The 26,891-nt window shown below is 36.3% G+C and overlaps 2 protein-coding genes across 3 annotated transcripts; both read right to left on the bottom strand.

The window, feature by feature from the left end:
- Nucleotides 1-2,565: 2,565 nt before the first annotated feature.
- Nucleotides 2,566-6,754, bottom strand: ND-B8 (NADH dehydrogenase (ubiquinone) B8 subunit). Of its 2 annotated transcripts, none has more exons than XM_074092742.1 (3): nt 6,411-6,739; nt 6,224-6,330; nt 2,566-2,704 (listed from the first exon to the last, which is right to left on the bottom strand). In XM_074092742.1, exons 1-3 carry the CDS (start codon nt 6,488-6,490, stop codon nt 2,622-2,624), a joined length of 270 nt encoding a protein of 89 aa, XP_073948843.1. In that variant the 5' UTR covers nt 6,491-6,739; the 3' UTR covers nt 2,566-2,621. The 2 variants fall into 2 exon arrangements, with proteins under 2 accessions (XP_073948843.1, XP_073948849.1); XM_074092748.1 differs by lacking the exon at nt 2,566-2,704 and adding an exon at nt 2,711-4,711 and having other exon boundaries at nt 6,411-6,754.
- Nucleotides 6,755-17,684: 10,930 nt separating this feature from the next.
- SCCRO (defective in cullin neddylation 1 domain containing SCCRO) lies at nt 17,685-25,526 on the bottom strand. Its single transcript, XM_074092716.1, has 3 exons — nt 25,420-25,526; nt 24,672-25,271; nt 17,685-17,912 (listed from the first exon to the last, which is right to left on the bottom strand). The coding sequence occupies exons 1-3, from the start codon at nt 25,420-25,422 to the stop codon at nt 17,718-17,720; spliced, it is 798 nt and encodes a 265-aa protein (XP_073948817.1). The 5' UTR covers nt 25,423-25,526; the 3' UTR covers nt 17,685-17,717.
- Nucleotides 25,527-26,891: the final 1,365 nt, after the last annotated feature.

Consider the following 26,891-nt stretch of genomic DNA (forward strand, 5'->3'; position numbering starts at 1 on the left):
AATTAGAAATGCGTTGTACATGTGAAGTATACGGCTGTATGTCAGAATGTATGTTCGTTTGTATGTTAGAATGAGAATCAGCTATATTATTAAATTCAATTACAGAAAATTAAAATCATCATCAAGAAATGCTGTAAATATTTGTCGGTTCAGCATCTTTAAAAAATAAATAAACTAGAGATTTAACTTGCGTTTTTAACCCCCGACAAAAAGAGGGGTGTTATAAGTTTGACCGCTGTGTGTCAGTTTGTCTGTATGTCTGTCTGTCTGCCTGTGTGTGCGTGCGTGTGTGTGTGTGTGTGTGTGTGTGTGTGTGTGTGTGTGGGGCACCGTAGCTCTTATACGGGTGGACCGATTTGTATGCGATTTTTAAAATTGAAAGCAGGTTTTCTAGCGATTGTTTTTAGACATGTTTTATCAAAATCGGTTCAGCCGTTGAACTTTGAAGTGACAAAGTCGGGGGTTTTTCAACTTTTTGTTGGTTAGGTTAGGTTATATTCACTCACTTCAACTCGCCGCGAAGAGTTTAAGTATATTAGATCGCAAAAGTAATATTTTATTATAACTGACTACATTTACTAGGCATTAATGAATGCAGGTACTTATGTTCCCACATTAATTTATACATAAGTACCTTATTAGTCTGAGGAACGTACTTGCATATTACTTTTTTGTGACAACCCTGATACATTTCCAGTGTCTAGCCGATTGTCGGCATTTCGCGCGCAGACAAAAAACTTTGTCCACTGTACATTTTCTTACACTGTGCCTCTAGTATGAAGTCGAATTACTGCCTATATTACTTGTATTGTGCCAAAAACATTAATAACTAAAACAGTAATTAAACTGATTTTGAACTTTTTCCATCGACAAATTTTTTTTTCACCTCAGCAGCTCAATCAGGCAGGTTTTGCTATGAAAAATCAGTGAGCAAAGTCGCATTTTGCTCACTTCGTGAGACAAAGTAGCTTTTTAATTATTATTTTTTTAATTCTGAGGACAGTGCTGGGTCCACTCACTGAATTCCAAATATTTCCAAATAGATGAACTTGATCTGTCACTTTCACTTCAATATGAAAAAGGCGAGAGGATCAAATCGATACTAAGTTCGATTTTCAAATTCTAAAGGCCTAAAAAAGAAACGAAATAAACGTTCGGATACACATATATAGCCGCAACATTACAAAACGTCTGTTATATTAAGTATATAGTGCATAGGGATTTAGTATACCAATACCACATATTGTTTGAAGCTTGTACGGTGCTTTTCTCAAATATAAACTAAAAAACTACAAAGATAAATTAGCAAACAAAACGAGCATAAATGAACGAATATCCCGCTCAATTCTACTTTTTCAAGTTTTTTTTTTTACTTTTTAATCATGCAAGAAGCATTATACCAACCTAATAAAAAAAAACTGTGTTGACTTTTAGCATTAAAAATATGTTAATAATGAATTAATTATAATAAGGACAAATTGAAAAATAAAAACACGAGGTGAAATAAAAAAAAAACAAAGTGAACTATATGACAGCGAAATATTTCCGAAATGTTACAATTTTCCAACTCTTTTAATAAAGTATGCAGCCTCGTTGAACGATAGCCGCTGCTCTTGTGTTTTTTTTAAATAAAATCGTTCCGTATACGGCCTATCTCTTAAAGTTGGATCAAATATTTGTCAAATTGAAAGAATTTGCAAGTAATCCATTTATATTCATGTTTCAAACAATAGAAATCGTAATAAAATCATATTTGAAGGTTTATTTTTACACTGGATACTTTTTCGTTCCATATTCAAAGCCTGTCTACTTACCGGAGACTTTTGATCGTTGTCTGGCATTCTTAAGTGACTTTTTAAAGATGTAATGGCGACTGTATGAATCATTTTCAAGAAAAAGTTTTAAATATGATTATGTAAGTATTATATTTATTCCTTAACAATCGGATTATATTTTAGTTTTTGATATTTTTTTACTTCTAAATATATGTGGTTTTATATAAACCTTTACTTAATTTAAATTAAATGTTCTCGCTGCTGAGGTGAAAAGTTGTATGTGTCACACGAGACCAAAGTTTTTTTTGCATCTCGTGTGTTTAAATCCCTTGCTGATCTCGGGATTCTAACCTAGAATCACTCGCTGTCGCTTGTGATTCAATTGTACAATCCTTCGCTTACTCGGGATTCAAAATCAACACTCGCACCAAAAAACGACTTTGCTCTCTTGTTGCACAATTATCTATTTCTGGCGCGATCACGTCTGCTGAGCACAGATTTGAGACGGCCACTACCTTTTTTTTTGTAGTCTACTATTAAAATCACATTTTTATGTTGACTAAACTGTTGCTTAGACATTATGGATTGCAACAAGTACGTAAGTAAATGCGCGGGAAGGTTGGTTTGTATTCCAATTTTATGCACTTGTTTGTAGCAGCTCAGTCAGATGGACGAAAAGTGGAACTGGACAGCAAAGTCAGCAAACCAGCGCAATTACCCAATAGAGCCAGATTAAATATAATATTAAAGTTGAAGATTATGAATGTGGGTTTCAAATAAAAAACGTTAATTACATTAAATATTTATTATTTTCTGTGCTGCTACATTCACTGAATGAAACAAAAACTACTTTATAAGTTGTTTTACAGCAGACAAGACATCACCTGCTGACAAATTTGTCAGTGAAGTGCTGTGTTCCACTCCCCTTTCTGAAATTAATAACAATTCATTTGTACTACTCAAAGTTTAAAAAAACCGGCCAAGAGCGTGTCGTACACGCCCAGGATAGGGTTCCGTAGGCATTACGAAAAAATGAAATAATATTTTTCTAAGGATTTCGTATTGTGTACTGAATCTGCCAAGTTTAGGTATATTTTATACCTTAGGCTGCTATTTACTCCAAAACTACTAATAATTCTCAAGCAATCTTAGCCGCTATAATTTTCCTTGTAAATTTGATATAGGTATTTATATAAAAATATTTCAATGAAAATTTGCACTTTAAAGTTGAATATTTCGGAAACAGATCACTGAATAGAAAAATTGTCTTAGCAACCCCCTCAATGGTTTTAAAAGAGCTATCTAACGATACCCCACAATATAGGGTTAGTCGAGAAAAAAAAATCACCCCCTCTTTACTTCTATGGGAGGTACCCTAAAAATGATTTTTATTGTACCACTGTCGGCGTGACTGATATGTATTATTCATGACAAATTACAGCTTTCTAGTACTAACGGTCTCTGATCTTACCCGCGGACAGACAGACAGACCGTCGGACAGACATGGCGAAACTATAAGGGTTCCTAGTTGACTACGGAACCCTAAAAAGACTTTGAATGACTTATTAGTACAATGGAATCACTTACAAGTTTTGACAATATTTGCTACATTACTTACTTAACACTTTTTCAGGCCCCACCAATTTAAGTACTACAAAAGGAATCATCCTACTAACATTATAAATGTGAAAGTTTGTAAAGATGTTTGGATGTTTGTTACTCAATCACATTTAAACCTCTGATTTTCATCTAAATAAATCGGTATACAGATAGCGAGTCCTAAAGAAGGACATAAGATAGTTTTTATCCCGGAAAATGGCTTGGTTCCCGCGGGTTAGCCATACGAATACTACGTGGACGGATAAAATTTAAAAACAAATAATACTTTTACAATTTCAATTGATTTTGTACCATATTGTAAGTTAACCAAGGTAATTATTAGTGTACATTTATGTGGTAGCTATATTATATGTTCTATCATGGAAAAGGGTTCTAAGTTTATATGAGAATTTGTTTACCCTTGAAATGTCGACAAAATATTTACCGAATCGGTTAAAAGTCAATGTTTCCTATTTTTCATTAATCGAATATTCATTACCTCGAATGATTAAAATTAGTATTTTTAAATCACCGATCGTTAATTTCTCGAAATATTATTTAATAGATACCTAGTTTATTTGGCAGAACTTCATTTCATATACTATTATTTCATACTTCTTTGAATGAAATTTATTTTTGGTGGGGTTGCAGTTCTAACCTAACCTACTTTTCTGGTAGCGATTTATTTTTGTTTGGGTCGCAGTTCTAACCTAACCTAACCTGTTTTCCTGGTAGCGAATTATTTTTGTTGGGGTCGCAGTTCTAGCCTAACCTACTTTTCTGGTTTGGGTTTATTTTTGTTGGGGGTTGCAGTTCTAGCCTAACCTACTTTTTTGGTAACAATTCATTTTTGTTAAGGTCGTAGTTCTAACCTAACCTATTTTCTGGTGTTTTATAATAATATGACGAAGAAATAAACAGCAATATTTAGTGGTTCCGTCTCATGAATAGTTGATGAAATGTATTTTTAAACAAATAATAATTCTAGTACTGTTGTTCTAATAATTGTTTTAATATGTAATGAATAGTCGATGACGTGAAATTACTCCAAAAGAAAATATTTGTATTAAATATTCTATGAACTGTTTATGATGAAATGAAATTCGATAAATAGTTGGTCGACATTTCAAGGGGCACCCATGAGAATTGAATATTACTATTTACCATATTAACTACTTGCTATACAATTCTAGTATAATTAGAAACAAAATAACACTACATTATTTTAAGAATGAAAATTTTACTTCTTTTGCTTTATTTAGCCAATTGCCTAATAGCACACATAACCTGGTCACAAGTAAAGTCACAAAGTGAAATCATCTCTTCGCGACCCTTTTCTGGAACCAAATTGTTTTTAATTATTCACATCTTATTGTTGGCATTAATATGAAATGAAGTTGCTTTAGCTAGCAAATTATACCTTATTGTTGTAATGCTAAAAAAGTACAGTAAATGGCAGCATACAGCTTTGTTCAGTATCCATAAAAAAATTGAAATTACAACACAAAATGTCTGCACCATTCCACTCTCCTTTTACTTTAAAATTTTAACCGTCACGGTCGACCACAGCGGTCAAAATTTTTTTTTCTCTAAATCGTGCCATATGCGCCACGAAATGCCATCATGGCCATTATGGCACTTTTTTCAGCTGTTGTATTTTACCAACCATGGCGGTCAAAGGGTTAAGCAGCGTTTCCACCAGACATGTGCAAGGATGTGTTGCGAGGAATACAGTTTTCATTAACCAATAGAAACCCTTCATTTACCTCGCCTCACTGCTCAGCTGTTTCCACCAGAGACGTGCTGTGGGAGGATGTGTAAATGAAGTGTTTCTATTGGTTAACAAAAAACACATCCTCGCAAATTATTGGTGGAAACGCTGCTTTAACATGTCAAAGTCAAAATATCTTTATTCAATTTAGGCTATAACAACTTTTGAATGTCAAAAAAAAATCTACCACCGGTTCGGAAAAACCTCTGTTGAGAAGAATCCGGCGAGAAACTCAACAAGGTATATTTTTTTTAAACAGATTTACAATATTATTGAATGATATGTATACATCACAAGTATTTAACACAACTTTATTTTTAACACAGTAGGTTTGCTATTTGAAGGGATTGCTAATGAGGATTGGAATTATTTCCAAATATCCCTGTCCATGATATAATCATTAACTTTATAATACGTCTTACATATGTCTTGACAATAGATCTGAATTTTGTATCCATTTCATTTATAATATTTTTTGGAATTTTATTATAAAAACATCTGCAATTTCCCAGAAACGACTTTTTGGTTTTAGCCAGTCTGTAAGATGGAACTTTAAGCTTCCCTGTGTTTCTAGTAGCCTTTGGCTTATCAACGTTAGTGGGAAAATCACATATGTTCTTCCTTACATACATGATTATTTCATAAACATAAAGCAACAGCAGGGTTAGAATTCCTGTTTCCTTAAAAAAAGATCTTAAAGATTCATGCGTCTTCAAATTATAAATTGCTCTAATTGCTCTCTTTTGTAAGATAAAAATTGACTCAATGTCTGCAGCAGATCCCCATAAAAAATGTTAAAATATTTAGTATGACCTGCTATGACTCACTGTTACTTTTATGGCTCAAAGATTAAAACAACTTAAAAAAACCAAACAAAAATTAAAAAGTTGGGCAATTTTTTTACATCCTAATTTTTTTTCAGTCAGGGAATGTAAATTGGGCACAAACTTATGTTCTTTAATGTCAGGACACTGGACACTTGAACTATTAGTTTGCATTCCCAAATTCAATGTAAGAAATTGAAATTAGTGTTTATCGGACTAATAGTAGCATTTCTGTAGTGTGATTTTGTACTTACCATAACGAGCCCACACTCTGGGTTGGATGCCACTGCACTCACGAATCAGTATGGGGAAACCAGGATTGTCATGTTTGATTTTGACATAATTTTGCTGAATAAATTCTCTGAAACCAGTAAAAAAATACGGGTGACCACTTTTCGTAGCAGGGTCCTTAAAACAGTTTATGTAATCAAGCATACATACCTCACGCCTGCAGACTGCTTACTCGTTTGACAGAGATGAATTCGGAGTTCTTTAAGAGCGCCTCCTAAACGAATGGACATTTTAAAAAAGGTGCTTTAATTTAGTTTCGTGGAAGTTTTCACCGAAGGGCACCCAAAATATTTTATTCTTAGATAGATAGACGAATAGTCTACGATACGAATATGGTATCAATCACTGTCAAACAGACAAATCTGTCAACGTTGACAGCAGACATAAGGCTGGTTTACAAGATCAAGTTGGTACAAAGCAAAGAAATGGTGTTGGTCGGAAGAAATTTTGTTTGTTGGCAACTTATTTAACACTTCACTCACAACGCCTGCAGCGGGGCTACTACGAAACTCGAAGTCCGTGTCATGCAGTCCCTCTCTTATACTATTAAATATGAGAGCGAGAGGGACTGTACGATACGAACTTCGAGTTTCGTAGTAGCCCTGCAGTAAATCGTGGCACAGAATATATAATAGTACTGACGTACAGAATGGCCACGCTCCGCCCCGCACCGGTTCGAGTTACCCCACCTCTCAAGCGCAGATTGCAGGAAAACCGCAGGAAAGCAGTCGGGTGCGCAACGCGATGTACGAGTATGTCGGTCGCACCGTCGCACTGCACTAAGTTCGGGAGCAATAATTACATATTACATACGATTTAACAATCGAATGTTCAGAGACAAATCCTTTAAAAGGAAATATTTTAGTGTAAGTAATCTTTAATTAATAAGGTCTCAAATGATTACAACAATAAACTTTAATTTATAAAACATTCATTTGTATTTATTTCCTAAAAACTCGTAAATCAATCATATTCTAATAATTTGTCGCTCGTACAAAGTCACATAATTTTCCGTGAAATCCGCGCGCCGGCAGTTCATTGCTCGGCTTGGTGGCCGTGAGTCCGCGAGCAAGCGCCAACTTGTCAGTGGGCGCGCGAGAAATAGAGGTTCCTACCCTGCCTACTTCCTTTTGTAAATAAATAATGCTTTCTAAAAGTATCGCGATTATACATAAAATAACTAATTAGGTACCGAATAATTCGTTCAAGTTTGTAGTCATATATTTATTGTAATTTAAAATAATAATGCTTAAATACATAGACAGACACATTTTATGTAGGTTTAAATAAAAATATATGATTAACGATTACATTTATTTACACATCTAAGCCTTACCTGCATACCCTATAGTACTAGGGTTTTGCGATAGTCAGGCTTGTGTGTCTTACGCACACATTGACGCGTGTACAGACGTCGTCGTGCCTATGTAGATTCAAGAACGCGTATTTTGTATGGCGTGGCCGCCCTGTGATCGTGGTCACGCGTGACCACGGCCACTGTAATGTTGCCGAAACGTCGAGGTAAATATTACTCGTGTTTGTTAGCGTGATAATTCCTGTGCGTGGTATTTTGACTAATGGCTACTTGCTGGAAACACATAAATCTCTTCTTCTTCTCTTTTAAAATATGGCTTTTCTGTCCTAATTAATAGGACAATTTCGCCAGTGTCAAAGTAAACTCTCTTGAGAGGGACGTTGTACGATTGTTGTAGTTTTTGCAACTTGATAGTAAAATTCCAGAAACCACGTGGAGACAATTTGCGCATTAAAAAATGTCAGACACGAGAGCAATATAGAATTTTGTGATCACTGTTAAGGTTAATCGCCACATAAAACACTATCAAAATTATACTTCTAGTCATACTTGTTACGACCATTTTTTGGCCGGATGCTGCACTTCGTGATGAAAGCAAGCCGCTTTGCAGAGTGATAGTGCAGGCAGTACTATTATATATACTGTGGTACAGGCTAAACTGAGTGATTTGACCGGGGACCAGTAATGCTCGACCCTATACTGCTCAGCCATCACTGTACGACCTGATAACGAACTCATTTTGGATTAGAATTATCAAGTCGTACAATATTAGGACGTGCATTATTAGGGTGTCCAAATTTTTGCTCGGCCTGTTAATGCTCGACCTGTTACTGTACGTCGTTATAATTGGAATCCAATCGAATCGAATGACCATAGATTTGTGTTAGGTCCAATTGTGACCACAATGTGCGAGCCGAGCGAGCGTAGCGTTATAAAAATAATTTTAAATTTGGTTTCGTCTTGTGGACATCAAGTGATGCAAACGCAATATGACTTGGTGTTCAATAGAACAGTGTCTTTCTAGGAAAACGAGAAATCAACCGTTTTTGATTCTTTGTAGATTAGTTGCCGTTATTCCATCAAATAGTGCCATTTCATGGTAATATTTACATAATGATAATTAATTTTCGTAAGCTTTTATCATTTCCATCAAAGATATGCAGATTTGTCACCATTTAACGTAATTTTTGGTTCTATTCAATTTGGTAAAATTGACAATCTTCTTTAGTGTTGTGCTGAATATCGACAAAAGTAGAACTGTAATGAACTGTTGTTGACTGATGGCTGTTCTAATTTTACAGATTCCCTGAAAAATTTGTAACATGAGATAGTTGATGATATACGTAAATTTAAAAAATCTTGTATTATTTTCGTTGTTTTACAAATAAAGGGCATTTAAAACGTTGTTGTTGCTTAATTTAGTCAGCACAAAGTAATCACGCGCTACTTAATTCGTGCAAGTCTCTGAAACAAGCCTAGCTTTCATTTGCACGTTTGGTTACGTTTCTCCACTTGTATCGTATTAGTTATCAGTAGCCTTAATGTGGTTTAAATTATCGTACAGGATTTTTTGAACACCATATTTACATTTTTGGCAGGTGCTTTTCACTAGAGCTGACACGGATAGTGGTTTGGCCGGATATCGGATATTCGGCGTTACCGTTGGCCGGATATTCGGCCTAGTTACAAGTAATAGTACATTACTGCAGAGGCCATGAAGTAAGGGATTGATGGACGAGTTCGGGGTAGACGGCCGAGTCGTAGACGAGGCCGGATAAAACGAGTCCAGCAATCCCTGTTCTGGCCGAGGCTTGTATAGTGCTTTTCTCAAACAATGTGAGGAAATATTTCATCCATCCATCCATCCGTCCGTCCGTCCTTCCGTCCGTCCGTCCTTCCGTCCATCCGTCCGTCCGTCCATCAGTCCGTCCGTCCGTTCGTCCATCCATCCGTCCATCCATCCATCCATCCAACCATCCATCCATCCGTCCGTCCGTCCGTCCTTCCGTCCATCCGTCCGTCCGTCCAACAGTCCGTCCATCCATCCGTCCTTCTATCCGTCCATCCATCCATCCGTCCGTCCGTCCGTCCGTCCATCCATCCATCCATCCATCCGTCCGTCCGTCCGTCCGTCCATCCATCCATCCTTCCGTCCGTCCATCAGTCCGTCCGTCCGTCCGTCCATCCATCCATCCGTCCGTCCGTCCGCCCATCCTTCCGTACGTCCGTCCTTCCGTACGTCCATCCTTCCGTCCGTCCATCCATCCACCCACTATCCATCCGTCCATCCGTCCATCCATCCGTCCATCCATCCATCCGTCCGTCCGTCCGTCGCATCGCATCGCAAATACTTACAGAGTAGTGGTGGTTGGCTGTTTGTAATTTTTCTTTTGTCAGTTTAATGTTAGTAAGCAAATTTAAAAAGTTAGAGCAGCGGACAATAATGGATTTTCATACATACTTCATGGCCTAGGCCAAGAAGTTATGTAGGGAGGTGGTAGGCAGCCATAAATGAGAAACTTCATGTCTCTATTTCGTGATATTAACGCATACATTTCCGAGCATGTTTGAGAAAATTAAGCTAATTCGAATATGCGCAAGACACTCCGTGCAGGTTGGAACTTGTAGAGTAGGTATATTAACTTAGGGGCTATTTCACCACCGATTGATTAATTTTAACGGACGGATAAATATGATGTCGTTTATGTTTGTTTTGTTTGAATAGACGCGAGACGGTGTCACATTTATCTGTCCGTTAAAATTAATCAATGGGTGGTGAAACAGCCCCTTCGAATAATAAACTGATGTCAATAGTTGATAAATTCATAAATAAATACCAGTTTTTAATCATAACTAAGTTTTTTACCATCCGGTATCCGGCCGGATAGTACGCAACTATCCGGTATTCGGCCGAATAGTAAAATAGTGGCCCGATAAGCCGGTCACCAGTAACTGGCCGGATATCCGTTGCATCTCTACTTTTCACTCGCAATAAAAAAAAAACTTGTGATTATTGTGGCCATAATAAAAAATGTTTTATTTGCTGTTATTTTTCTAACCTCCTGTTAAGTTAATAGACATTGCAAAGTAATTAATAAACCTATTTTTTTTAATTACACGTATTTAATTTTTTCCTTATCATCAATAGTTCAGTACATAACTACTGATTTCGAGATACCTTTACCCCTTATGATTTCTAAACGAATGTTATATTACCAGTCTCCTGGTATATTATTGATATGCAGTCAAAGTAATTAGGAACAAAGTAAATTTCAAACTGATTTTTCCAAAAAGACAAAATATTGATACCATTTGTAGGGTGAGAAAATTAATAAAATCAGCGGAAAAAATCCGTGTAGTTTTGAAAATTAGGACCGTTATACCTTGCAGTATCTAGATGAACATACGAAAAGTTCTCAAGGGTGGTGGGTGTGCTAAGAGAGGGTTGAAGGTACCTTTTTTAGATTTTTGCTCATATCTCGAATATTTGTACGAATAGCATTATAATTACTTGGGACAAAAGTTTCTAAAAATTTGGTCATATTCATTTTTGCTCTACGATCAATAATTTAGGAGATACGGGATGTTTAAGTTAACAAGGCGATAATATAGACGATTTAAGAAATGAAGAACGAAGTAGGTTTTAAAATTTTATTAAAAATAGAAAAAGGTAAATTAGTTCATCTTTATTATGTTACCTACTCCTCGTTTTCTACATGGATATTACAGTCTTCTCCTTCTATAACATCCACAGGTAGGCCGTTTGTGCATGAACCCAAGCAGCCAAAACATACTAGACTGCATTTACTACCGGCTTTTCTATTTCAACATCGATATTTTCCAGTGCAAGCACTTTTGCGGCGACAAAAAATGTAAGTAAGTACGATGCCAGAAGCTGGAGGACCAGTGTTGATAATTGGCTCGAAGGTTTCATCAACTCCTCGCTTCCAACCCCACATTTCAGGATGTATTTCGTTACCCAGCCACTCTTGTGTGCTTTGGTGTAAGTGTAATACTCGTAATGCGAGATATTTTGCTGACCCTTTAGTAGGCGGGAGAGACTAGACGAGAGAAAACTTTGGACTTGGTGCTGAATTTAATTTTATGAGCAAAAATCCAAAAAAGGGTACGTTCAAGCCCCCTTGCACCCTTAGTACAGCCCTCCCCCCTTTGCACCCTTGAGGACTTTTAGTATGTTCATCTGGAAGGTATAACTGTACCAATTTTCAAAACTACACGGATTTTTTCTCCTGATTGCCCATATTCGGCTTTATTTGATATAGGATCAATTGCTGCTCAAAGTATTAGCCGCTAATAATTCGAATATCGATATCAAATATTTTGGTCTCAAAATCGATAGCACAACCCTTGAGCGCCATTTTATGCGACATGTTTAGGTATGCACGCGTATTTTGTAGATATCTCCAGTCCATAGGTCTATGATCGCAGACTATTAAAGGACAATTCAGATGATCAAACAAATACCGCAATATAGTGAAACTTGCATGCAAGTTCTAGCATGGTCTAAATGGGGTTTTATGCTTTGTCTATACTCCGACATATCTTTTTAATGTTGACTGTATCTGTACAAGGTATTGCTAGTTGTCTTCTATTTTGATTTTTAACTAATTCGTGAAATCAACACACGTTTATTTCGATCATCATCATTGTTCCTAGCACGGACTTATTTTGAAGTGGATGATCTAAGCCTAAGCACAGTGCGAGGGTTCCCTTCAGACCGAAAAACTCGAACAAATGATTCAAGAAAAAAAAAACGAATTTATAGTTCTACATTATAGTGTTCTTTTTTCAACAGTCAATTATTTCAACTTATCGGGTTAGACCAGGGAACCACCGTGAAGGGAATGAGAACTGTTTAAATAAATTTTCTTTATCTAAAATGTAGTGATCGCGTGGCAAACTGACTGGATGACTAACTTTAGTCTAACCCAACTTTTGACACGAAGTAAGTCGACTAGCGTCATCCACTTAAACACAGGTCCGTGGTACGCAGTAAACTATCTTCGTCATAGTCATAAGTTGTAGCTCTAAAGGTTGTTAGCAGTTTAGGACTCTTGGAAGATTAATTAATAAAGTTTAAGTATTACACAATAAAACAAGTAATATTAATTAATAATTATATACATATTTACAGTTTGAATTTTATACTCTTGCAGCGCAATCTATCTAAAATTACCAAGAAGTCGAACAAAAAACCTCGGAAGGGTGCCCTATAATCGGATCTAACTTTATAATCCCTTATTTGTCTATAACCTTATTACTCAATGGCTGGTGGTGTATTTATTTACATATGGGCACAAGTGCACGATCTACAAATCTTCAGGTAGATAAAACCAAAATGTCAAAAGATAAATCATTTAAGATTCTTAGCGTTGGTAAACATTTGTCGGAGAACCAGTACGGCAAGATACGAGTAGGTACGGCCAGTTTCAGTCCAGGCTTCGATCAATAATAACTTTCATACAAATCCAAAGTTAAATGCTGTCTGCGTCAATACAACACCATACAATAGATACATTCAATCTCAACCCAATAACAACCATAACGTGCGGTTGAAGTCGCCAATTTATCTTCAAAATAGAACCTATACTAGGTAGTACGATTTTTCGTCACGGAACAATATTAGTGTTAAACTGTCGAGAAATATTAGAAATAAGATTTCCTTTCCTTAGTAGCAGATACGACGACTTTTGAGCCTCGAGCCGTTATCTTTTTTTATTATTGCTCGAGGTATCCATCCAGGCATAGCTTTTAATATTAAAGGTTGCTAAAAGACTTTACGGAAATTTGCATAAACATGTTAATACAAATTAATCGGGTAAGTCGTCAATGAGGGCTATCGTTTTTTGTTTCACTAGATGGCGCACTGTTGCGTGAGGTTTTTAAGTATGGCTTTCAAAGTCTGTTATTACGGGCGTGAAAACAAAGTTTAGATTAAAATCATATTTAATATACCTTAAAACCATACCATAAAAATATCGAGCATGTCACAGTGTTGCATAGTCCCCGTTTTGTTCGGAAAAAAGGGAGGACAAAGGTTTCCGAAAGACAAAACTGTCTCAAAACACAGACATTCATTGCCCCGGAACGCATATTTGCCATAATTAATTTCAGATTTTGCAAAATATTCACAAAATGATTCTAATTATAAATAAACCCGCGTAGCTCACCCAAAAACTATGAGATTTGACATTTCGGAGACCTCACGCTACACTAGCGCCTCTAGTGGTGAATTCATACGCGATAGCCCTCACTGTACAACAAATTGTCCTTTTGCTTAAAACTAGTTAACCTGGTTATTCTGAAAATAACGAACCGTCATACGAAAAGAATATTAAAGTATAAATTGCTCGACATATTTCACACTAGTTCAAGGTATCAAGCATATCACCATATCACACTGCTTCGCACATGAGAATGGCGGCCGGTAGGTACCGCGGTTTTTTACTTTGACTTAGGATCTTGATTTGCATACAAAATCCTCAGGTATAACGTGACTGCGCAACTTTGTGCGAGGCTGCGGCGCACGCTACGGTACAATATAGCTTGACTTGACACACACAGAGAGCGGTGGCGGGGCGGTGCGGCGTGGCGCGGAGGCTGTACCGGTTGTAATATTCGAGCTAACATGACAAAGGGCACACAGAATACCGCGCGGGAAACAAGCGTGGAGCGGCATTTTGTGTGGCCTCTTTCACGTTAGGTAGAATATTACATCCGGTCCCGCCTCCGCGCCGCGCCGCACCGCTCCGCCTCCGCCGGTATCTAGCTTATAAGGGCGAATTTTGTAGCCCCGCACACCGCAGCGGGATGCAGCGGCAGTGTGATAAGATAACCGGCTAGCTAGATCAAGTTCGTTTCGTTAGCGACCGCAAGCAGACAAGTATTGTGTTTGCGCATGATAAGATTGTAAATTTTCCTTAGAAATGCGTATTTTATGTTTACTGTTCAGTATATTTTAAGTACAATTAGACTCACTCTACTATGTTACCATAGTAGGCACTCAAAAATATTTAACTTATCGATTTAGAAAAGGATTTCGTGCATAGAACAAGTGGCCTTATGCCGAAGAACCGAAAAAATTATATAGAACTCCGGTTTTGACGGGTAAACATTAAACATAAGTGCGCTTTCTTGTAAGCATGTGCCAGATTATTATTTTACTATTATTATTATCTTTTAGGTAGTTGCCAACGGTACCCGATAGGACAAAGCACTCTCTCAAATAACTAACGCCAACTTAAACAGTTAATACCTATAATACCTAGTACTCAGGCGTCTCAATGACTTGTTCTAAAACCAACCTCATGACTTAAAGGGCTAATAGAACAGCCGATGGGCTATCACAGGGGTTGCCAAACTACGGCCCGCGAGCCCCTCTAATCCGGCCCGCGGAAAGAAAGCGGGAGAGCCCACGGTCCGGCCCGCGATAGGGTCCGATTTTATAAAGCTACAAGTAACTAGTAATTAGTTTTATGAGACCCGCTACTGACGGTAATTGGTCATAATCATAGATAGCCACTCATGAACATAATCAACACCAAGTGCGTTCCTTGTGCGTTACTCGTATCTAGGTACCCCCTGAAGACTACTAACTAATGTATTACCCCCATGACCAGCCAAAGTCCTGGCCCGCACGAATTACATTAAGTGCAGTGTGGTCCTTGAAAAGTTTGAAGACCCCTGGGCTATCAGATTAAGCAAATTTGATCCTAATGAAAATGGCAGTTTTCGAGATTATGGCTCTTTTATAAAAATCACTTGATAACTTGCGTCAGTTTTTAGAGTGCCACCTTTACAAATTTAAATACTTATTAAATATATTTTTTGTATGAAGTATCAAATACCGTGAATTTTATAAGTGCTAATATCTCAAAATTTTTATAATAAAATTCCAAAAAATATTAAGTACAAATGAAACGGTTACAAAATTCAGATCTATTGTCAAGAATACATTAACATCTAATTCAGATCTATTGCCAAGAATACATTAACATCTAAGGCGTATTATAAAGTTAATGATTATATCATGGACAGGGATATTTGGAAATAATTCTGATCCGCATTAGCGATCCCTTCAAATAGCGAACCTACTGTGTTAAAAATAAAGTTGTGTTAAATACTTATGATGTATAGATATCATTTAATAATATTGTAAATCTGTTTAAAAAAAGATCTCGTTGAGTTTCATGGCGGATTATTCTCAACAGAGGTTTTTCCGTACCGGTGGTAGATTTAGAGTGGTTGTTATAGCCTAAATTGAATAAAGATATTTTGACTTTGACTTTGAAAACTATGCCATTTTCACTACAGTCAAATTTGCTTAATCTGTTAGCCCATCAGCTGTTCTATTAGTCTTGACGATGGTTTTAGGAACATATTGTATAAGATGGAACTCACACTGTGAGTGAAACAAAGAATATATGATTTTAAAAACTAAATGATGATGCGAACATTCGAGGAACTAATACAAACTTACCCCTTGTTACACCATTCTCTGTTAAGTTCATTCATTATCCTAATTTGACAGAATAAGTCTGTGTTGTCAGCTCTGTTTAATCGAATAAAACAAAGAGACAGATACCACATATCCCTGTCACATAAAATAACAGAAAATACTGAAACAGGCTCAGAAAATCGCAAAGAACGAATTTGACACCCCAGGTAACAAGTATCAAAAATTCCTTATTGAAATTGGGTTAGGTTGCTTTTTATTATAAGTTAACCTTATAATAGCATTTTTACGACAGAAAAAATAATATATTACCATAGTGCATGTGTAGTATGTAAATGCGAAAATCCATCTAATAGATTTTCCTTCGACTTTTTGTTTTCTTTTCCTTGGTTCTAACGGTTTTATATTAGCAGTGTTTATGGGTCTATTACTTAAAAACATTTTTGTCGATCATAATACAAATTAAAAAAATATTTTATACTCAAAAGAAAACAGGGGCCCATTGAGATTTATTGGTAAAATGGAAATATAAATAAATATCATTACGAATTTCTAATATTCTTTGTGAAAGATAGGGTTTTATTAATGCGGTATCATACAATAAAAATAGAAAGAAAGAAAGAAATGAATAGGTACTTATTGTTGCATTAAATGCATTCAGATAAAAAAGCAAAACTTTTTTTTATTTTCAATTTACCGATAAAACTCCAAGTGCTGTATGATGAATTAATGAATGACTGTATGTGTGATGTATTTTCTTTTGAGTAGTATGATATCTTAAAACCGTTATCGGTTGGCGTGAATTATCGACCTAAACATATATAAAAAAAAAACTGGTACTGCAAACATACACAAATAATGAAATAAAAATTACATTAAGGGGCTGTTTCATTATTTATTGATTAGCGTTAACCGACGGTTAAATGTAATGCCGTCTCCGTCTATTCGAACAAAACAAATAGAGACGGCATCACACCTAACCGCCAGTTAACACTAATCAATGGATGGTGAAACAGCCCCTAAGTGTAATATAATCTTTACAGAAAACATGTCAAGCTTCACATAAAAATCAAAGGTTTTACTAATAGTGTCCGTTGCAGCACAGCAAAAGGGACAGGCTCAGTAGAAAAAAAGAAAGATTGCTCATAGGAGCAAAGCAGAGATGTAATGTCCACCTACAAATCATTAAGTATATATAAGTTAAAAATTATATTAAGAGGGCACCCTTCTAATTTAGAAATTGTTAATAGAACATCAAATTTGTTTTAACCCAGATTTCTTAGCTATCGAGAGAGCTGTATAAGGAAGAGCGACTATTAAACTTTACAACAGAGTCCTTAAGGTTTTAAATCTATGTCTCTACATAGGTATTTGTTATCTTAAATATTTTAAAACAGGACAATCATCTATAAAATGTAATATAAAATATCTTTTTGGATTAGCTTACAATTCAATTGTATCAGCCACATAGTTCGAATACGATTATAACCGCGATCCACTCGACGGTACACAGCTCCAAACCGTAGATGAGAAAGCGAGTCAGCAGCAAAATCACGGAGGTGGTCAGTATCCGTAGGCAGCTGCGCAGGCTCGGGCGGCTCGGGCGGCGCGGGCGCGGCGGGGGCGAGGCGCCCCGGCCGCCCCCGCCGCGCGCGGGCGCCGCCAGCTAGCCAGACGCCGGCTCCAGCGCCTGCAGGCCCTCGCCGGTCAGCCCCTGTTTCTGACACCATTCCACGAAGTCATCGATCAGCACTGGCCAGGCTCCCTCCGCATCGTAGTTACTCATACCATCGTCGATTTGCGTAGCAAAATCTAAAAGAAGATTCCAAGTGTCCTTAGGAATAGACCTTTTGTGGTGCTCCTGAAACAGCATATTGTTTTATTTAGTTTTTGTATAACAAAAACTCTACACTGATTATGTATAGGGTTATAAATATACATATTATTATAGGTATTGTTCTCCGTAACTCGACGTCTATGTGCGCATAAAGACTGGCTGGTATAAAATTGACGTGGGACAGGGGACATCCTTCACTAGTTGATAGCATATGCGATGCGAAAATATTCCAAGGAAACCATATTTAACTTTGGGAATTATGCTGAGCTGGATTCATGGAAATTGAAAAAAATAGAACAGACAACGAATAACAAAGGTGTCTTGTTTCGAAAATCATTTTTATGCCAGGCGCTACTTTGACTGTAGTTGGCTGGTAATTATTTTAAAATCCGTAAATACAGTTCAGCGTGGCATTAAGGCCGTAAACTGGGAGTCAGCTGGCAGCAGGGCAAACCGCGCCGCACCGCAGTTAGTTTTCTTTGGTCACTGCGTTTCCTCTCCTGCCAGGCAACAGCTGTGCGGTGCGGCAAACGTCTCGGCCGCTCAATAATCAAATGAGAAAAAATGCTCGCAGTTGCGCGACGCGGTAAATCTCAAATTTCCATAGGTACTGTTATGTAGCTAGGTACAGTCACCAGCATTAATATCTGCCACAGCGGAGCGTGCAAAAATATCTGACACGTCTATCCGGCCCTGGAAATAGAGTCGTATCAGATATTTATGCACGCTTGGTGTGTCAGATATTGGTGCTGGTGACTGCACCTAATCATTTAATTCTGCCCAAAAATACTAAAACTTAAGAGGGTTAAACCGGTCATAAACATTAATTCGTTTTTAAGGAATATAAAAGTCCATTATGAATAATTATTGGAGTAGACACATTAACGTATATATTAAGAAGGGTTCTATCAGACAACATTATTAATTTTCATTTAATTTTTATGAAATAATCAAGAAAAACGAACAAAAATGCAACGTTGCCAGCACAGCAGGTATAAACACTCTTAAAACATTGTGAAAAAATGTGCAATTCATGGGCATGGGCAAGAATATGAAAAGTTATTACATTGGATTGACGATTACAGTGCTACAATGCAATATTATTTATTTAGTCATCAAAACAAATTAGAAAAACCTACAATTTAAAATCCTACTTTCAAAAAGTAAAAAAAATATTTCTTACAGGGATGTTTTAGACCTCCAAAACCCTAAATGAGTCAAGATATAATAAAATAACCTAACCATAGAAATTTCATTTTTAATACAAGCTTTTTTGCTGACTGTACTTGCATTGTCACCCAAACTACATTTGCATACCAAATTTCAAGTCGATGCTATTAACCTTTAGAGTTCCGTCCTGCGGAGAACATCCTGGCTGGACTACTAGGATGTCACTTCACTACTAGATTATTGTATTGTCACGCGATTTACAGAAGTATTCCAAATTTCAAGTCAATCTGACTACTGGAAGTTGGTCAAATTTAATTTGCAAGATTTGATTACAGACAGACAGACGAGACAGGTGAAACTAAATAAAAGCTTGTAAAAAGATTCCAGCCAGCCGTATTATTTTCCGGTGTATTTTCCTTCAACAATTTCTAATAATATCCGTAACTGAAACCACAGGAAACTTGAATTATAAATTTGTAAGCAAAATCCTACTAATAAATATCCTCTGGAAACGTAACTAAGCCCGAAAAACCATTCCGCGGAATGTCTACCGCGACGGGCGGGGTTAAAAATATCTACCGCGCGTCGCGCCAGTTCGGCCGCAAAACTTGAGTCCGTGGAAAATTTCGATCAAGTTTGAGATTATGTTTGTGCTCGAATCAATTTCAAAAATATGCCGTCGTGTTGTGTGAAGTGGTGTAGAAGCCACTCAGATATGAAAAACACAGGACTCACCTTTCATATGTAAGTAAATAAATATTTAAAACACCATACTTGGCGACCCAGGAAAGTATTATGCAACATGTAACTAAGATTATTTTTTCCATGGATTATAATAACTCTCACGTGATTTGCTCAAATAAAATATATTTTTTTCTAGTCTGAAGGATGATATTATGCATTAAGTATTACAATAGTGTTTAATGCAGCTGTATCATGATAAGGGCCATTGAGATACGAGTGCGAGTTTATAACATGCGGCGAAGCCAGAAGAAAATAAAAGGTACTTAGTAAGCGAACAATGTTTCCACTGTCGTTATTTCATCTCCTCGCAATCGAAGTGAAAAGCAGAGTGTAAAACTCAAGCATTAAACACATTTTCCCCTAGACATGTTTATCGACCCTCGCCGTACCGGCTCGGGTGTCTATATGACCGTCTTCGGTAAAATAGCTCGTTTTATGCTCTTGTTGTACAATCTACTATTTCACTTGTCATGCTCGTAAACTTCGTATTTATGCTGGATCTAGGCGACATAAAATTACTTTTTATGCTCTAGTATGCACTAGTAAAATTAAAATCTTCGTCTAAGGCGTTTGTAATCAGGTGTCAATCGAAGTGAAAAGCAGAGTGTAATACTAGTTTTAAACCCGTTTTTCCCTCGACGTGTCTATCCACCCTCGCCGTACTGGCTCGGTTCAAATGGTTCGTTTTATGCTCATGTTGTACAATATACTATTCTAATTTTGTTTACATTTTTATTCTGAAGTTCAAACCAAATAGCCAATTGTTTATGTCGGCATCAGTATGAACATTTTATGTAGTGATTTTATCATCACCTGCTGTAATTGTAATAACAAAGATTATTTATTTTCATTGTTGTATTTAAAACATTCAATAAAAAAATAAACTCGTAAGCAAGCCTATGTATTTTAGTCTAATTCTGCATAATGCCATCTTCGCACGCATTGTAATATCGCCCTACGCTTGTCGCAAGGGGGCGGCGCCGACTCTTACGCGGGCCAGCGTTGTGTATGAGAGTGTGAGTGTTACGTTGTCATTACTGTGCTGTTAGTTGGTTTGCGTAAATGCTACAAATGGAATCACAATCGAAGCGTTCATTGCTAGCAATTACGGTTCCAGAGAATATTTATTCGTAGGCAAAATCGGTTAAATCTAATTCATACATATTAATTTTCGTAATTTGGAATATCCCTGGAAAATCTACTTCTTGTAGAAGATTTTGATGACATTTGGGACAGGCAATTTATACCCTTAACTAACTCAGAGGATATTTTCCCAAAAAAGCGGGATGCGGGAGCTGTGCGCTGTGAGTGTTACAATACATGTGTTTAATGGCAGCGAATGCGTTGGTCGACAGCACCAACGTCGACGTGATTCGACTGTTTACGTTGCAGCCTTGCAGCAAGACTTATAGAGCATTCTAGCTAAAACATTATTTATTAACAAATAATATGATGATGATTGGGAAAAAAGCTTATCATGACGTCTTTGCATGCAGAATTAGTTAAAAAACATAGTAGGTACAAAACGTAAATTATTCGCAAGGCAAAATTTCATATTCTAAAATGACACATGTGTTACAGCAAAAAATTTAAATGCCCATATAGTAAGACATAATTAGGTTCTATGCATTTAAATTCGCTTAAGCCTTATACATTTAGGATATTTTTCTTAGCATACAGTAAAACATGTATTGAGACAAATAAATATAATATTATTAAGCTCTTGCAAGAGATGATTTTTATAACAATACAAAATGAAATAGTTCAACTCATGATTTTAAGTTGGAACATTCCTGAACATTCCGGCCCTCTGATTCCGAGAGGAGGCCTGTGCCCAGCAGTGGGACGTATATATAGGCTGGGATGATGATGATGATGATGATTCCTGAACATTCACACACAAGATTTATATTCTTTACAGGGATATGCAGGTTTCCTCACAATGTTTTCCGTCACCTTAAAACTCATGGTAAATTTCAAATGTTATTGTTAGTTTATTGGTTTTGAACATAAATTGTCAGAAAGTAGATATGAGAGCCCAGGCTCGAACCCACAACCCTCTGCTTGTGAGGCCATAGCCCATAGGTCAAACGACTAGGCTACCACGGCTCATTCTGGATTTCATTGCCATGGCTAAATGACAAAAAAAACTAGCTAGATGTGGATGTGCTTAATTAATCTTTATTTGGCATCAAATGCAAAAGGCAATGGTAACAACTAACAAATACTTGTAAGTGTAAATGGACAGATGAATAATAGAGTTTTTTTTTTATTACTGCCAGGGGAGCTGGGGAGGCACTTTTAAAGAAAAACCAAACTTATTTAAAGAAGTTATTCCATACAGGGTGTAATAGCTGGTTTGGATTATCGTGTAGCAGAGTGATTCAGTAATAAAATAATATTTAACAGCAGCAACAAGTAATGCAAATACATAAACAGAACTTAGCAAGAGCTCAATGTTTATGTTTTTATTAAATACACAATAATCAGTTCTAAGTACCAATTAATCATCAGTATGGTATTATGGTAAACACCATTTCCTAAAGCAACAAAAGTATTCAAACCATTAAAGATAACAATAAATTAACATTAAAAAAAAATATATATTTGGCTTAGGCAACACAGGTGAGGAGTGTTACAAAATAAAAGTCCTAAAGTATAGCTACTTATAGTTTGAAAGAAAGAAAGAAAGAAAATGTGTTTATTGCCAACAATTAGGTAGGCATATAATACATATAATATATAGTTTAAAGTCTGAGTGTAAATAAAGTTGAAATTAATGCACTTTAACCCCCTGCTTCACCATACATTGATTTTTATTTGATGGATAAATGTGATGCCGTCTCTGTTTGTTTTGTTCAAATAGGCAGAGACTGCACACATTTATCCTTCAAATAAAATTAATCAATGGGTGGTGAAATAGCCCCTAAATCTGTTAATATAATTTTGCCAAACTACAAAACTGGGAACACTCATTTTATCTCGAAAATTATCCATCTACTTCTTCTACTCTTAGGGAATTTTCAGTAAATTGATGCTATGGATGGCAAGACAAGATTTGTGCAGTGGATGATGTACAAGTAAATAGGGAATCAAAACCGGTTTTTATTGTATGGAGAAAACCCGGTTTTCGGTTTTTCTCCATACATCAAAAACCAGTTTTGAATTCCCTACAAGTAAACCAAGACTGGTTCATGGGATTATACTAAAAACCATATTCCATATGACAAGCTTGACAAGTAAATAACAGTTAAAGGGTTAGATGAAATGAAATAGTGATGCAGCCAATATTGATAATCAGTGCCGGTTTGCTAAGTGGAATTTTTGTAGAAATTCGGGAATATAATTGTTGCAATTGTCACTGTTATATACTAAACTGCCAATTTTTGTAAGCTTACAGCCGGCTGCCATATTGTGTGTGATTAAATTTTTTACTTGGAAATGATTACTTAACTTGCTTATTATTGAATGATTACTTAACTTACTTAAGCTATTTGTAGAGACAAATGGATTGTTCAGTTCAGTATGATGATGTGTTTTAAAAACTTTGTCAACTTGGTTACATACACTTACAGAGTTAAGGCTCAGGCTGCATACTATTCTGGTGCATTTTAAAATGTAATGTGGATCTTTGACATGACCAAACATGACTTAAACATGATCTTGGTTAGTCATAAAGGCCATAATATCATTTTGTAGATACAACAGGTTTAAATAAATGCCAATGAAAACAAAATAGGCACTTTATAATTGTTATTGGTTAGTATTTGCACTTCCTTCTATGATCTTACATTGCAAAGTAAATTAATTAATTAAATCCATAATAAATACCACTGGTAGCCAAAGAATTAATTTTAATATTGACACAAACAGCACTGGTCAGGTCAGGTACCCTGAATGTGGCGTTACTTGTAAAAATAAATTGTCAAAGTTGTTTCACAAATTATGGTTTCTAGTGTGGAAGCAGGGCATATGCAAGTATTTTTTTTTAATCTAAAACTATGAAGATTGTTTTAAATCCTGAATTACACTGAATTTCATTTCCCTAAAAAGAGATGGAATACAAACACTTCCTAATTTTTTAACTTATATTTTTTATGTATTATATTGTATTCCAGTTTCGTATAATGTTAAGTCATTTAAAAGAAAATTTTGGTTCCCTGCATATTCCCTACACATCACCAAAATCATGAAAAGTACAAAGACCATACAATAAAATAAACAAAAATAAGAGAACCCCATTGCTTCAGCAAAAGTATTTACCTTAAATAGGTAATAAGTAGAGATGAAACGGATAGTGGTTTGGCCAGATACTGGATATTCGGCGGGACCATTGGCCGGATAGCCAGATATTTGGCCTAGTTTTACATACAATTAAATAAAGGTAATTCAAACATGCGCATAACACTCCGTACAGGTTGCAACTTGTACAGTATAATTAATTACCTTAGGGGCTGTTTCACCACCCATTGATTAATTTTAACTGACGGATAAATATGATGTTGTTTCTGATTGTTTTGTTTGAATAGACGCGAGATGGTATCACATTTATCTGTCAGTTAAAATTAATCAATGGGTGGTGAAACAGCCCCATAGAATGATAAACTGATGGGAATAATTGATAAATTCATAAATATATACCAGTTTTTAATCATAACTATAAGTTTTTTACCATCCGGTATCTGGCCGGATAGTACGCAACTATCTGGTATTTGGCCAAATAGTAAAATAGTGGCAGGATAGGCCAGATACCAGATACTGGCCGGATATCCGTTGCATCTCTAGTAATTACTTATGATGGCCAAAATATTCAGCCCTGAAATACCAAAGATATGATGATTTTCCTTAATACATCAAAGTACAACATACCGTAAGAAACTTGCACCATGCATCCAGGAATTTAAATCTTCCACGCAGCACTATATTCCAGTAGGCTATTGCCATGTCTAGTTCTAGCCCCTTCTGACCTGGGTTTTTGGCATAATTAAAAGTAAAATGATAGAAATCTTTAAACTTATTAGGATCTTTAATTTCTGTTTCAAGTGTAGCTAATTTTGATTTTAATTTGTCTATGCTGTCTGCACCCAGTTCCATGAGTCCAGTTAAGAATTCATCTTTAGAGAACTCACACTGGACAGCAGCTTTACATTTCCACGCAATGATGAGTACTAGTATAGATTCAGGGCTAAGGTTTAAATCTTCAAGGAACTTCATCACTCCATCAACAGTAATCTTGTCATTCTCTTGTTGATCTTTGTATTTGTTGAACAACTGCTCCAGTTTCTTTCTGTCGACGGAGGCTTTGACAGGATCTTTATAGTACGCCTCAGGGTTCTGGAAATAGTTGTCGCTAGCGAGGTCCAGCTTCCAGTCGTTCTGAGTGAGGCAGTATATCGCGGTACTCTCACTAGTCTGAGTGAAGGCGACAAACTTCTTCACTTTGTCTCTCTGTGATGATTTTAATTTATTCTGAAAAGAAACGCAGAAGGTAATGTCATAACCTCAGGTTAAGCTCTCCTGAAAGCAACCTTTTCCAGTGTAATAAACTGAAAAATGTTTATCTTATGAAAATACTGCACTGGGAGATTTTTTAGACACTAATATTGCTAATGCTCACCATTTTAGAATGATTTTTGGTAATTCTAACAATGACTTTCACTGTTATTTCGACATCGGAACCATAGTGATTTCTTTTTTTTTTTGCGCGGATCTCGTCTCAGTGGCATTGACATGTAAGAATCCAGGCTGTCATGGAATTTTAAATTTTATTACTTTCAAAGTTGAAGTTCTGTATTATTATTCATGCATTGTACATTATTCATTCATGTACCTATTGTACTTTCGCTGGTAAAAAAATATCAATCGCAAATACGTTAAGGCGGAACCTAAGGAAATATAATATTACAACGCGACGCCACGCCACAATACACACAACTAACTGCTTTACGTATATTGTGGCCACACCGGTTATAGGTTCTTAAAATTACACGTAAAAGCCGTACACAAAAAATTAGCCTTATATCGAATTATATCAGAAAATAACTGTAGCTACCATAGAGTAACTTATATATTGGGAGAGAGGCTACGCTTATGCTTATGTGCTCGTAGCTAATGCCGCATTTACACTCGCGTATGAGTCGCAAGACGAGGCGCGAGGCGAGATACGAGGCGAGAGTGTAACACCCGCATGAGAGGCTACTCCAAAATTCGAATCGAAAATAGAAGTTTGTATCGTATCGTACATCGTACCGTACCGTCCCGCCGTCCCGCTGACGCTAATATTATATTTTATATACTTTGATTTTCGAATTTCGTAGTAACCCGTGTGGTAACCCTTCTGCACCGATCCATTTGATAATAGTGATTAGATTAGTACTAGTACTACTGCGGGGCCTAGTGGCTTGGACCTTTAAATTTTTTATAGAGCTATGAGCTTCACCATATTTATTCCTCAAGTAATTCTAAGCATTTCTGGCGCGAGCCACAACGAAACAAATGCTGCTGGTGGGGAACCAAGACGCCGGCCGCTTACCTTATTTTAAAAAAATCTAGACATTTCTAGCTGGCTACTATGGCAAGTTTGGTATCATTTTCGTATGAATTGAAGATGTAGAATTCATTTCCAGTGTTTATTTTAATAATTTATCGAATAAATCGGAGAAAAGTAAAATTTTGGCATTTTTTTTTGCTTTGATACCTAATTATTTTTTAACAGAAGAAAAATCTATGAAACAAAAAATACTTACTCTAAAATAGTGTATTTTATGCAGATTCTAAAAATATTTACTTCAAGAACCTCTTCTTACAAAAAGTTGGTTAAAAAAAATCGGTAACCTCGCAGTGGTGGCAACTCACGCTCGGAGGCGACCTATCAATCTTACAAAATGGTTTAGTACATTGTGACTTAAGGGTGGTAAATAAGGAATTACGAACGAGAGTCTATTAGAAGCCCGAAGTCGAAGACTGAGGGCTTTAATGAGTCGATGTTCGTAATTCTAGTACCGCCCGTGCGACATACAATGTTTTTCATCACATTTGCGAGTAAAATAGTATATTTGTAAAAGAAAAACCTAATATTCTTTCATAAAT

The sequence above is a fragment of the Choristoneura fumiferana genome, chromosome Z (genome assembly GCF_025370935.1).
Source record: "Choristoneura fumiferana chromosome Z, NRCan_CFum_1, whole genome shotgun sequence".
Taxonomy (NCBI): Eukaryota; Metazoa; Arthropoda; class Insecta; order Lepidoptera; family Tortricidae; genus Choristoneura; species Choristoneura fumiferana.

Coding starts and splice junctions, on each gene's coding strand:
- ND-B8 (XM_074092742.1), bottom strand. CDS start 6,490: ATGTCCATTCGTTTAGGAGGCGCTCTTAAAGAACTCCGAATTCATCTC. Junction 6,331..6,410: donor AAGCAGTCTGCAGGCGTGAG/GTATGTATGCTT, acceptor TACTGGTTTCAG/AGAATTTATTCAGCAAAATT. Junction 2,705..6,223: donor CAGAGTGTGGGCTCGTTATG/GTAAGTACAAAA, acceptor TATTAATTTCAG/AAAGGGGAGTGGAACACAGC.
- SCCRO (XM_074092716.1), bottom strand. Junction 17,913..24,671: donor CATGGTGCAAGTTTCTTACG/GTATGTTGTACT, acceptor ATGCTGTTTCAG/GAGCACCACAAAAGGTCTAT.